The 14552-nt window shown below is 36.7% G+C and overlaps 1 protein-coding gene across 2 annotated transcripts in view; it reads left to right on the forward strand.

Annotated features, from left to right (window-relative positions):
- KPNA1 (karyopherin subunit alpha 1) overlaps positions 1–14552 on the forward strand; it is a 53669-nt gene that overhangs the window by 14073 nt on the left and 25044 nt on the right. For both annotated transcript variants that reach the window (XM_026104905.2, XM_026104906.2), the window contains exons 3-6: positions 961–1068; positions 2968–3067; positions 3634–3728; positions 7384–7515. In XM_026104905.2, coding sequence (XP_025960690.1) covers positions 961–1068; positions 2968–3067; positions 3634–3728; positions 7384–7515 — 435 coding nt within the window. The remainder of the gene's footprint in view (positions 1–960; positions 1069–2967; positions 3068–3633; positions 3729–7383; positions 7516–14552) is intronic.

Consider the following 14552-nt stretch of genomic DNA (forward strand, 5'->3'; position numbering starts at 1 on the left):
TCTTACAACTGTTTTTGCCTTTTCAGCCTCTGCAGGGGAAGACTCTACCTTTTTTGGAAGTGTGCTGAAACTACCTCATTTAAAAAAAAGAAAACAAAAACACAAAAAAAACCAGAAAGCGACCCAAACCTCCATATTTTCACGTAACCTGAAAACCTATAAATTTTGGCTTAAGGTTGTGCCCAAGTACAATGTTTATGCAGCCTGGGTGGGCACATCATACAATGGCTTCCTAGTAACAGCAGGTCTGTGTCAGGTCTGTCTTGTCCATCCGCCGTAGTGGTGCAAATCTGACATGGCTCAGTCCTGGAGCTTTGTTTTCTGAACTTGTCACGGAACAGTTTGAGCAGCACCCCCAAACCTACCTCGTCATTGCTAATGTTTCTTACAGTGAGACAGCTGGGTTAAAGGGGGAAGAGTTGCAGCTGTAGCCTCTCTAGCTCTCCCCATGACATCTCAAACTGGTCACCTGCTTTGCTTGATCAGCAACCAAATTCCCCTCATCCCAGTATCATTGCCACAGTCCAGTCCCAAGTGATCATCCTCTAAAACCCTCTTTTCTCTACAGTAGCTCGGTTACCCTAGTCACAGCAACTGTTCCACAGAAATCTGTTATACACAGCAATTCTTCAAAACTTTGAACACCAGCATCCTCTCTGTCTTTGGGAGGAGGACAAGAAAGCAATCATCTAGAAGTTGAAAGTAGATGGTTAGATGGAGGAGGACAGTGAAGAAGGAAAGGGATTATCTGAAGATTTTTCAGAAATTTTGGGAAAGAGTATTCTATTCTGTTGCATCCATTGACTTGATTTATGAGTCTAAAGGAGACCCAGTGCCAGCAAACTTGCTTCCTTTGGGTGATGCTGTATGTCATTTTTATTGCAGCCTAATATGACATGTTGTGTACATATTGACTATCAGTTTGGTACTGCTTTTATTAAATATTTTTTCTCTCTGTAGTTGTTTAAACGCCGAAATGTTGCAACAGCTGAGGAAGAAGCAGAGGAGGAAGTAATGTCAGATGGTGGCTTCCATGAGGCTCAGATGAACAATATGGAGATGACTTCTGTAAGTGTTGAAAAAGGAATACGGGGTTTGTTGAAACCGAGCGCACCTATCATGCAGTGGCGTAAGAGGAATGGCATTCCAGAAGAATGTGGAAAATGACATTTGAAGAGCTTGTGGACAGCTCTTAAATACCTATATCAGCAGTAGTGACCTGAAACAGATTACATGAGAGAGAAATGTTAGGAACAGAGTGAGTGGTTGCTCAGTGTGTATACTTTCAAGAAAATTAAGTTAAAATACTGTTTTTACCCTGATTACTTCTTGTTATTGATGTTGACTGTTCTAGGTAATTTTATCAATTATTGTCCAGAGCTGGTTGCTTTTTTTTTTTTTTTTAAATCTGAAACTCATAGCACTTGAAACATGAAAATGGAAAGTGTGCAATGTATTTTTGCAATTTGCAAAGTAAAAAGGGGCTGGATGGAAATCTCTGTTAGGAAACTTTCAAATGGCACAATTTTAAACTAGGATGTTGGAAACATAGCTAGATCTGCTTAGCTATCTGCATGTGTTCTTGAACTGTGTTCCAGCATGGAACTTCACTCTACAGAAAAGCCTTATCTTAGTAGAAATTAGGCTTTTCTGCTTTTTCCCGTTTCTTTACCACAGTCTTCTCCCTGGAAAGAAAAATGGTAGGGAGTTCAAGCTGTAAGAGAGGATGAAGAAAAATGCAGTCCTCACCAGGTCCTAAAGACTGTTAATCTTCACTCTTGCATCTATATTCAGAATATCCAAATGATGTTTTAACAGAAACGAGGCTGGTTTTAGTTTTGTCTGTTGGTAGTTAGACCAGCCTTGAAAATTACTGAGACACAGAAATGCCTATAAACAATGTGGTAGATCTCTAATGGCACATACTGTTTTACTCTTCAAACTAGTCTTTAAACATCAGACAAGTCATAAATACCAGCTTGTGTGAAAGAGTTGATGGTAAAAAAGTAAGGAAGGGAGCCTATGTAATTGGGATAGGTACTACCATTATACAACCTACTATTTTAAATACTGTTAAGTTCAGGGTCTTAACAAATGGAACAGAAAGATTTAAGTAGTACTGCATTTTTTGGTTCCCTTTAGCTGCAAACTGCCTCCTGTGACAAAATCTAGACTCTTTATGTTCTGTCACTGGGATCACAAATACAGACTAGGATTAAGTATTTTCACCACTGTTATCTAACTCTCTCTTGGATTTGGATCAGAAAATCATGTAGTGAAAGAAAAATACCAGCTATCCTTGTGCTTCTCTTTCCACGGATTTACACGTGTGATGAACAGTGTCATGTTTTACCTGGCATAAGAAAGGTCACTGATTTAGCTTAGCCATATTGGTGGAAATACCGTCAATATTGTGGAAAACTTAATACTCTGATATGTTTGATTGTGATGTCTGTCATGAGGTTTATCGGCCCTTCTAAAAATGAGAGTTCCTGTACGTTTTGGTGTAAGAGAATAACTCAAAATGTACATACTGCAAAAATCTAAACAATAACATAATCAGAAATGTTCTTGCATAACAGCAATTGCTATTTCAATTTAACCTTTTGTTAAAACTGACATATATATATATATAGTTGTTTGGGGGGAGGGGAGAGAATGCCTGTGAGATTCTTAAAGAGCATTTGTTAATTTTTGTGGAATAGCTTAAGTGAAGTTTGAATTTTGACTTCCAGAAAAGAAAGACTCCAGTTAATAATGCATTCTGCTTGTATGTATTCCCTTATATGATGCTTATTTTATGGTGATCATTATTGTCCAGATTGGTTCTTATTTTGTTTTTTACTCAATAAGAGGTAAACTTTATATCATAATTTTGCAAATATTGTAACCTTTTCCCATTAATCCAAGATTTTCCTGTCCCCCTTCCCCCCCTCTCTTTCTCTGTCTTGCCTACACAAATCCTAGAGTGCTGTCATCACCTCTGATATGATTGAGATGATTTTCTCCAATAGTCCAGAACAGCAGCTTTCAGCCACCCAGAAATTTCGAAAGCTTCTCTCCAAAGGTAAGTGCTGAAACTACTTGGAGAAAAATGTAGAAGGGCCCCTGGCTTATGCTTTGACTTTAATAGAAATAAAGATAGAGGTTCATACAGAAGTTGCTGGATGAAGTTCTATTTCTCAGTTATGTAAAATGTTGGCTAGGTGTACGTTAATGGTCCCTCCTGGTCTGGAAAACTATAAAATGAAGTGATGTGGATGTGATCTCTGCTCTGTAACGCAAGTTTGAGTGTTGTAGGCAACGTTTCTGTGGCTCAAATGTACTGCTTTCAGCTCTGCACTTGTGTGTCAGAGTGACTCTGCAGAAGCACTACTTTGAAATTGGTCTGCTAATTAATGAGTGTGTTAGTGTTTTGAATCATGTCATCTCGTTAACCCAAAATTCAAGCTGGAGTATTCTTTCGATGATGAATCCATTGCCTTTTAGTATACGTAAAGCAGTATTGCAGTAAAAGAACACGCTCTCAGAAAAGAGAAGTCAGAATATTCTTGGATATTATTGTGATGCAGTAACTTGGAAATTCCCTACAAAGGAATTGATATATCTAACTTTGTGTTTTATTTTAAATAGAACCAAATCCCCCAATAGACGAAGTCATAAGCACACCAGGGGTTGTGGCCAGGTTTGTGGAGTTCCTCAAACGAAAAGAAAACTGTACATTACAGGTATAAAAGTATAAATCTATTTATCTTACTGTATTATGAAGAAATTTGGTGATGTAAATTAGGTGGAAAGTATCAGTAATTTGCTAAATTAGATGTACTCCCTCTGTTTTCCTTATTGAGGATAACAAAGCTATTTTATTTTCAGACTTTCTGCCAAATCCATTTCTAGGCCTCTGATGGGAACAGGAGAGAGAGAATGCTGAGTTTTATTGTGTGATGGCTAAGATGAAGTCTGTAAACTGACTTTCTGATGTGACAAAAACAGAGTTTGAAATGTGGGCCTCAAAAGATGAAAGGTGTTAAACTAAACTGTACTGTTTGTCTTTTTTATACTAATTGAAGACAGTTTTAAGTCTTTAGAATTATGACAAATTAAAAATTTAAAGTCTAAAAGGTTTAGAATTGCAACTTAAATGATGTCTGTAACGATAAAGGTAGAAACCATGAAGCTTTTTTGCTTTCGTTTGAAAAGCTTCATTGTGCTTGCTACAATGGTGTTTAATTTGTGTTCGACTTACTGCTTGGAACTTTGTCTGATTTCTAGCTATTGTTCTTTCTGGTCAGTATTCTTTTTTCTGGGCTAGTAGAAAATGCTGAATTGGCAGGAAATTAATCTTGTAATAAAAGAAGAAAATGTCAACAGCTGACAACTATTTTAGTACAATATATAGATTAGAATCAATGCTCTGTCAAAATGCATGAGGCAAAGAGTTTGTTAGTGCCTTGTGAAGTCCAAATTTTGGTGGATGGAGGTATGCACTTTTTTGTTTTTTGTATACTAGAGAAAATGTATCATTTATAGGAATTAGTTTTCAACTTGAGACCAGCAGAATTCCAAAAGTCTGTAGGCCACTATTGAGGAACCTATGGAGTGTAACTAAGAGGAGGAGCACGTGTCAGATTTAAGCCTGTTTTTTGGTTTGCAACTCCAGTGGAAATTTAAGCGATCTGTTTATCAGAAAAGTTGAATTCCTTTATTATTTAGAGGGCCTCTAGCATGGAAGCCTTAAGACAGAAGGATAAAGGGAAACAAGGAAAGCTGGTAATGTTTGAAGGATGTATTTGAAGAATATATTTGAATAGGAGGGAAAAAGGATGACATGTACATCAAATGTAGATACATCTGCAGTTTAAAAAAAAAAAACTAAATGCAATCATAGGTTGAATCAAATTCTCATGGCTTTACTGGTATGTGCTATGTTGATTTTTACATGAAAAGTGAGTAGTCTAAGTTGAAATTTATAAGCTTGTCCTAAATAGTTTGTAAGGAAGCAGTGAAAATATAAACCAGGGTGCATTGTTCTTGATACTCCATTCCAACTTGTTAATTTTCTTTGCTAGAGTATCTTGCCCATGATAGTCCATTCCAACTAGTTAATTTTCTTTCCTCTTGCCAAGTATATTTCCTTGCTTGGCAGTTCAGGGTCTGCAGGTAGAACTTTTTGCTGTGTTCAGAGGTAGGAAGCTTCTCTTATTTTCACCTTAACTTTTAGGGGGGGTGAGGGAGTGCGGGGGGTGGTCATTGTTTCCAAGAGTGTTCTTTGCCACAAGCACACAGACTTTGGGCTTTCCATTCTAGATATTCCTGACTCTACTCTGGTTGCAGAAGGAAGGGATTTTCAACTCATTCTGGAGACACTGGAGATTTTTCTCTCTGCGTACCGCAACTACTTGTATGATGACTTGAATGTGGAAACTCTTCTGTGTTAGTGACAGTGAAACTTTGTGGCTTTATGCTCCAGATTTCTTCTGTATTGTCGATAGAATACCTAGTAAAAACTGGACTTGCAGCGAACCAACCATTCTGTAACTTTTTTCGTCTGAAATGTTAAATGGTGCTCACACAAGGGCATCATCTGATTTCCTTTAAGTCTAGTTAGATATTGCGAAGAGCTCAGTTTAATGGAACTTCTTCAGCAAAAGGGTAGAGAGGTCTCATGATTAGCTCATATCAGAACTGATTTCATAAAAGGTTGAAATAAAGTGTGGATTTGAACAAGGGAAAGTACCCAGGCTATTTGACCTTAATTTTGATTAATCTGTGTATATATAGTGTTTTTTCTCCATTACGGGTATATGACTGGAGAGTCTGAGAGTCTGTGTTCTGAATAGTTCACTGTGCTGGCACCCATTAGGAAACAAAAGGGCAAGTTCTAAAATACAAGAAAGACATCTCTGTGGTTGGAGGATGGCTAGTAAACCTGCTACACTGTATCAGAAACCTAGGTACTAAGTTCAGAGGAAGTAAAATTACAGGAAAGTAAGTACATTTTATGTTGATCTTAACCCCTCCCTTTGAACTTTTTGCTTCTTGTTCATTAAAGAGAAGTTTTGCAATTTGGCACTGTGTGTCTTTGCTTTATTGCAGCCCATGTTTTGTCCTGTATTAAAACAGTGCATTTTGGAATCCTTTATTCTAATCACATTCTACTACAAGATGTTTTTTCTTTTAGTCGTATCAGAAGGGCAGAATTAGTTGCATTTTTAAAATTGAAGTCTTAATCATTAATAGTACTTAAAAAATACATGCCTTACAAGCCTACACTTAATTGTTTAGTTTTTCTTTCAGGCCCATAGGATTCTGTGCATCCCCTTAATGGGAGTTGTTTTTATCGTTCAAGCCCAAGTGTAATTCCTTGCTGCTCCTCAGATTAGCAGCTAGTCTTAAAAAATATATCAACTTTTCACTGGAATACTGCTGGATCAATATTAGTTTCTTAAAAATCATTAGTAATATCAAAAATTAATCAACTTATGCAGCTTTCTGTTTTTACTGCTTGTTGGTTTTGCCTTTTCATTCACCTTTAGCAGTATTTTCTTGTTCCCTAGCTTCTGGATGTTTACTTCTTGTATTTGTTAGTGTAATGTAACAATTTTTTTGGACTCAGAAGCATGCAGAAATCTACCAAATTGGAGAGTTCTGTATCAGTTAGTGTTAAAATTTGTAGTTCAGCTTAAATTGTTAATGCTTAAGCAACTTCAGATTAAAAATAATTACAAAAACAGTTAAAAGATGAAAGTGTTAAGTCAGGATCTCAGTTTAGCTTAAACAGTCTTGAATAAAAACATGATACATGAATAAATCTTGGTAGTAATTCTAATCACCAGAGTTAGACAGGAATACTTGTGATCATAAAGCTTTTGGGGAAATCTTCATTCTCATTTTTTCAAATGGCATCTATTTATTTATTTATTTTTATATCCATCAAGTTTTATTGAACAGCCTTTATAGTCTCCCTTGGTTCTCATTCCATCTTCAGGAGTTTCATTGCTGACTTGGTAAAAGCAGGTATCAAAAGTTTTGTGAAAGGACTGCTCTTTTTTTTTTTTTTTTTTTTTGGTGTAGCCAGTGAGGAAAGGCAGTGGAATAGACTGGAAATAATAAAATTGCACAGCAAAAAAAAAAATTTGAAAAGCCGTAGCAAATCTGATTTTGTTACTATATATATTTATGCAGATTTTGATTTTATGTGATATTGATAATTCTTACTGTATCTTTCTGACTCTTATTTTTGCAGATTTGTCTGAGATAATTAGGTATATCATGCTTCCCCTCCACCAACTCTTTCTGATTTTAAAAGACATTAATTTTGCCTTGATTTTGGTACGGCACAGAATGTTTCCAATAAACTTTCTTCTGTATTTTCTTCTCCAGTTTGAAGCTGCTTGGGTGCTGACAAACATTGCCTCGGGAAATTCCCTTCAGACTCGAATAGTGATCCAAGCAGGAGCTGTCCCCATCTTCATAGAGCTGCTCAGTTCAGAGTTTGAAGATGTACAGGAACAGGTAAAGAATAAGAATAGCATTGGTTTTGGTCCCTTACAGAAAGGAACAAGGCCTTTTTGTAAGAAAGTGCTGTGCCTTTAGAGGGAATGTAGTGTTTGGCAGTTTTGCACAACAATTGTTTCCTACCTAGTATATGTTAAGATGTCTGAGCGAATACTGTAATGTTAATTTTCTTTGTTCTAGAAATGATATGTTTAACCACTGCCAATGGGGTAATGCATTTCAGTTTGTAAAGGGTTAATATTGTTCTGCTTAATGAGGAATTTGAAAAGGCTTGTTTAAAAGATGACTTTAGAAAATGAAAGTTCTTATGAGTTTCTCATGAAGTTAAAGTGTGAGTGCGTTATACTTGCTGTCTAAAATTGGAGGAAGGGAGGCAAAAGCATAGTCAAGTTTTCTATATGTCTGCAGGATGCTGCAGAAAAAACCATCTTGAAACGTCATGGCTAAAATGAAAGAATAAAGATCTGATTTTTGTCTGTAAATGCCACTTTGGTACCTTCCTTATGAATTAGAGTAATTAAGGCATGAAGGGACCATAGTGCAAAGCACAAACCAAACATTTGACTCGGTAGTTTCTGCATGAGGTACCTAAGTTGTATTTGTACTAGATAGAAAGGTGTCTAATCTTGCTTTGAAGACTTCAGGTGATGAAATATTGATCATGTTGGCACCCAGATTTTCAGTAATTCATAATCCTAACTTGAAAATAATGCACCTTCACTGTACAAATTTGAGTAGTTTTAGGTTTCAGGCATTGGCTTTTGTTTCATTACCTATTCAGTTAGCAAGCTCTCCGTCTTTTCCTGTAGTTACTTATAGTTTGTGGTGTAAGTTTTTCCTGATCAAATGAAATTAAAATTTGAATTCTCATTATAAAGGTATCTCTTCTCTTTTTTTGGTGACCCTTTTCTGAACATTGCTCTGTTTTTCAATATCTTTTTGTGGTGATGAAGTCATAAGCACCAGATATTCCAGTAGCATCTCTGACATGCTGTTTGCAGAGGTACTACCTCATTTTTGTTTGCATTTCATACTTCCCTACATAAATATCCAAGATATGTATGAGGATTCTTTGCCATAGAAGCAAACTGTGAGCTCAGGTTAAGCTGATTATCGAATATGATCCATTGTTCTTTCCAGAGTCACAGACTTTCAGGATTCAGTTCTCCATCCTGTAAGTGTGACCTCTATTCTCTTTTCCTAGATGTCTGACCTTGCCTTTGGCTGTATTGAGATGCATGATTGGAAGAGTCCAGCTCATAAGCAGTTTGGATCGCTTTGTATAATTTGCCTTTCTGTCTTATAGCTGACTCAAAGTGCCACCTGTACTTAAGGTTGCCTGACATTTTCCACAGGAAAGACATTGGTTTTATAGCTTTCTAGTTTCTCAGTTTTCTTAATCTTTCCACTTTCGATGGCCTGTCTTGGGCTGAATTTATTTTGGAAAGAACTTTTTAAGAGAAATTGAATTCGGTTGCCTCAGAAAATTATGTTAAAGGAAATAAGTATTTTTTTGCGCATACTTCAGAAAATGATATTAAAGGAAAAGTATTTTCAGAAAATGATATTAAAGGAAAAGTATTGTCATCAATTATTTTTAGCTTTCTTTGAGGAAATTAGTCTCCTTTTGTTGTTGTAGAAAGTAGAAATTCGGTATGGAGCTTGCCAAAATGATAGACAGATGCCATCTTCTGCCTCTGTGAAAATCCATCCAAACTTAGCTATATGATATCAAAAATGCTTTTTGAAGTTTATGCTTTTGGGGGTTTGAAATTGGTGGCATTACTTTCCAAAATTCAATCATTGCTTGCAAAATGTTCTGTAGAACAGTTGGGGCGTTGAGTGTGGTAAGAGACACTCCATTCTTTGCTCTTAATGATCTTCTTTGCAAGGGCTAACTTGTTTTTCTCTTAGGCTGTTAATATTCCTGCTGATGTTGAGACAGCGTGTGGGAAGAGCCAGCCTGATTTAGAATGATTTGTGCAGCTTTAAGATGTGTGTGAATTAACAGAAGAGCTTAGGGGCCACAGTTAAGTAGTTTATCTCTGTCCCTCCTCCTCTCTCTCCTAATAAACTGCTGACATGTTGAAGTTTAGATTGTAGGCAGGCTGAGTGGGTTGTAACCACCAGAAAATATTTTCCTACACAGCTCAGGCGTTGAATTCATGATCTCTGTTATTAACAAGTCTTTAACAGCAACAAATTGGTCAATAATAAGTGGTGCTTAAGAAGGAAGATGTAATACTGCGAAGTGTTAAACGTGCTTTTCCATGGTAGGTTTCTGTGCTGCAGGTATAAAGGTTGCAGCCCTGCTGACAGCTGACTTTGGGGTTGTTGCAGGTCAGCTTGAAGTTCTATTTTTTTTTTTTCTTCTGACAGCTTTAAAAAAACCAAACTCTTCACCCTGAGACCTACTAAAAGAAATGAAAAATGCAAAAGAGCACAAAGGTTTTGGCTCTTGTGCTTCTGCACTACAAGGTAGAATTGAGTACACAATGATATAATATTTTCCCAGAAGAGCCTCATCTCATTCAGTATTTGGACAGATTGTTGCTGTAGTAGCAAATCAGTGGGTACTAAAGGAAGCTTTTATTTGTCATGCTGTTGACCCTGTTTGTTAAAGTTGGAACGTGCTATAGTGAGTGAAGGAGAAAAAGGAAGAGATTCTTATGATTAAGATAACTGCAGGTTTCTGATACAAATAAATCTACCACTTAGTGTCTGATGATGAGCACTTTGCTTGTACCAGCTTTCAGTAAGTGGATACTAGTTCTGTTGGTTTTTTTGAATGCTCAACGTGAAATGTTTGTATTTCATTTTGTAGTTGTGGGCAACTCAGCACTTCTGCAAGTGACTTCAGCAGTTAGATCTGTGTTTTGAGCAGATCAGGTTCTGGGCATCTCAGGCTGTATTTCCTAAATTGGATGATATTTGGCCATATTGGCCATAATTTTCTCCCCTTGGTTTTCCCTCTGTAAAATGATTCTTCATTTTCTTTCACAATAGTACTGTGAAAGTTATTATTACTTGCAAGCAGCTCTTGCTACATTTATAACATAAGAAGTCAGGAAAAATACAGAAAATAAAACTATGTTCAGGGTAAATAGGCTATAAGCTAGTCCTAGAACTATATAGTGAAGGATGAAGAGAAAAAGAAATGCTGAAGGCTGTGTGTAGTGAACCATTCTGTGTGCTAAGTGGGATAGTAATTCTGTAGGAACCGTAAGTGGTAATATCATTTTGAATAGGTATCACAGTATAAACTGAAGAATTTTCATATTTACTATTATTATAATTTAACATGTTGACTAATCATTATTCACTATTTTTGTCTTCTACAGACTTTTACCACCGCTAAATTTGTCTTTCATTTCAAACTTTTCATAGCAGTGGCTCAGGAACAGAAGCCAGTTTATCTGATCATGATTCTCTGTCGAACAGTCCTTTTTTTGTTTTGTTTTCCAAATTCATAAGCGAATTTTAATCTCATATATTGCACTATTTTTCCTGCATGTGCTAATTTGAATGTTGTGTGATACTAAGTCAGCTGCTTGATAGAAGTCTAAGTGGTGGAATCTTTATAACTACCTTTATTAAACCACATGTATGTTAATGATATTACACCTTGTTTCTTTTTACAAGACCTGTTTTCCGTTGAGCTATGCAAGCTGACATCCAATTACCCTACCATCCTTTAATTCTTCTATTTCATTCTTTGCATTGTGTATCACCCTTTTTGTGATATTCCCTGTGATTGATGGTCAAGCCAGTTGGCATCCATTTTTCCCAGCAAAGAAACTGAGTTATGACAGAAGCTACATCTCCAGTATTTATGGAAAAACTTCTGGGCTACACCTCTCTCTCTCTCTCTCTCTCTCTCTCTCTCTCTCTCACGCATGCTTTCTCTGTTTTTTTGGTATACTTTATTTTTTGTCAGGTGCATAAGCCTAAACCCTTTTCTGCTTCTTACATTTAGGAAGAAAAGATTCTATCTAGAGATTTAGGAAGAAAAGATTCTATCTAGAGATTTAGGAAGAAAAGATTGAAATTATTTCTCTTGAATGACCCTGTCAAAGCCCTTTGAAAATGTTTGTGGTTGATGTAGCTTCAGCAGTGTCTTTGCTGCAGTTCTACCCTGAGTGCCCTTTAAAACCCAGGTCAGCTTGGGTTCCCTTAACAAACATGGTATTTTGTTCAAAAGCCAGGCAAGGCCTTATGCTGCCTGTCTAAGACTCCTGAGACACCCGTCCCAAGGACAGACATTTGTTATTGTGCTCTGCAGCTGAAGTACAGCTGTTGGCAGGAAGATCCCCAGCTGCCCTGTTCTCCTTTGGAAAGGTTTGCATTTCCAGCTAAAACTCCCATTTTGTTTTCCTTCAATATGTTTCCACTTGATACCAGTTGTATTGCTGTGCCTTTTTTAAACTGTTGTTTGTTTGTCACAGAGGTGACCTGTGAGTCTAGTATCTGAGTTCTCTTTGCTGGTTTATACCTCAGAAGTCCTACTGACTAGGCCTTAGTCATCGAAATTAGAAAAAAACAGTTGAGGCTTGAGTATGAGATACTTTATCTGAGTGAATGAGATGCAAGTAAAGAGGAAGTCTCTTCACCTCAGGCACTGAAAGAAAGGTTATTTTCTGTTTTAGGGCATAGTTAAAATCATCTCCTAAGAATCTGGATGTTGGGTGTCTTTCCCCATGTCCACTAATCCAATTATATATGTATGCAAGCTAACTTTCAGTCTTCATCCCAACATTAGATCCATTTCCCAGGTCAACAGCCAAAGGTGGAAAAAACATTGATTTGCACTTCATAATGTTTCCTCTCCACTGAGGGCCACAGATTCTTTGTACAGTTGATGGTTGGTTTAGCACTTGGTTTAAAAATCCCAAGACCTAACAAAATATATATGACAGAGAATCTTCAGAATCCTGGGGATAATGGAAGATTGTCAGAAAGCATATGGATTATGCATTGAAGGTACTGTATGGCTCAACAGTACTCTAGAAAACTGGCAGTTTACTATAATTCATTATAAAAATTGTCTAGCCTTGGGGGGGACCCCAAAACACATTAGAGTTTAATAATGAGAAGAACAATTTGGAGACCTGCAACAATCCCTACTCCTGCATTTGGCAATAAATGCAAATCTATAGAGATGTACGAAAAAGTATGGTGTCAACTGACAAGGCAGTATTTGCATTTTCAGTTTACATACAACTTTGCTACCTAAGATCTTTGATTAAAAATACAGACTACAATTCTTAAAATTTTATGTTCCTTTCATCTTCAGGTATGTGCGTAAGGCTGTCCAAACAGCAAGGTTGTATCTTTGTACAAAATTACCAGCACATCCAAGAAAAGAAAACTATTGCAAATACTAGCCCTCTTTGCCTCCTAAGCATTTATACTTAGATCCACAAGTTGATATAGAACCAGCTGATGTCTTACATTTGTGGCAAGGACTACTCAGTACTAAAGAAATACAAATATCACAGTGAGCAACAAGCATGGTTTCTTTCAGTTCTAAAAAGAATGAAATTTTGCAGGAGGTGGCATATGTTCTGTCTCTTAAGCTAAATTTTCCAGTATCTGCCTTCTTCATCTTAGGTCCATGAAGCTGACAGACCCAGCATTATACTTTTATTTCAGACAAACTCTTGTCAGAACTATTGTAAAATGTAAAACTTGGAATAAAAATAAGTTATATTATTGAAGACCAGCTTATGGGGGGGCACCCCAGAAGAATGTATGCCTGGAGTAGAATAGGAGAACGAAACTAATGCTTCCCCAGAATAGTCTCCTAGTCTCTAACAGCTTGCCATTTGGGGACTTCTAGTATTTTTTGTGTGTGTGTAGAGAGAGTGAGAGCACTAGCACTCTATCGCACACACTAGCTCTAGCTGACATCTGTATCTACATTTTGTTATCTGATCTTGCAGCTATATTAATTTTGCAGAGGAAATTTTTTTAATAATATTTTGAGGAAATATTTATGCAGTTTTGCATTTTGCTGAAAATAGAGTCCTCACAATCAATAGCTGAGGGATAGAGAAGATGATAACTCTGGCTGTGGGAATTATTTTAACTGAAGAGAAATTTGGGGAAGGCATTCTTGCTTTTGTCCATGATAAACAGGATTGCTTTTATCCTGAAGTCACATGCAGTATTGGAAGTATGTTGTGTAGACTTTATATACAGATACACCTCTCTGTTTGGTATGACACTTAGTCCTCTGCAAACTTAAAATAAATAGCATATTTGAGTTTCATACACTTCTTTGTGTGGAAAAAAATGTATCTGTAAATCAGATGAAATTCGTAAAACTGACTGTTATACTTAGTATGGACTACTTCCTCTTATTTTTTTCAGATATAGCTCTGATACTAGTGAACAACAATATCAAAAAGACCATTCAACCCAAATGCATAAATCAAAAACAGTGAAATCTTTTGTTCTTATCATATTACAGAAGATGGATTTCATGCTTCTTTGACTATCTTCTGGTATTTTAGATCTTATTTCTCAAAGTGAGGGGTTACTGTAATAGCAGTTCCTGAGGGAGGAAGTACATGTCCTTGTATTTTGTCATGCATATGTCTAACAGGCAACATTGGTTCTGTCTTGCATTGTTTTCTCTTAAAGAATATATGCCAGTGCCCATTTGAGCTCTTTGAGTTTGAATGTTGGTTTACTTTGCATTTAGTTTCTGATTTTCATCTTTCTTGATGATACGACTGTCAGCATTCCTAATATGACTGTATTATAAACAATGCATGTTTCTATGGCTTCTTAGGACATACTAATGTGAGGTGTTATACACAGGTTTTTTTCGGTGGATATGAGCTTGCTTAACCTGTGCTCTGAACCATCTGGACTTGAATCAGCTCTGAACCAGATGGCATGTAGCTGGAGGAGATAAGTTCATGTCTCGTACTGTAGGCAGAGCAAGGTTATATCTGTCTGCAGAAGTCTTTACAAACATACCTCCTGGCCATTTTTGGTACTCCTTTTAGATCTGTGTAAATATTCCT

Source organism: Dromaius novaehollandiae, chromosome 1, assembly GCF_036370855.1.
Source record: "Dromaius novaehollandiae isolate bDroNov1 chromosome 1, bDroNov1.hap1, whole genome shotgun sequence".
NCBI lineage: Eukaryota > Metazoa > Chordata > Aves > Casuariiformes > Dromaiidae > Dromaius > Dromaius novaehollandiae.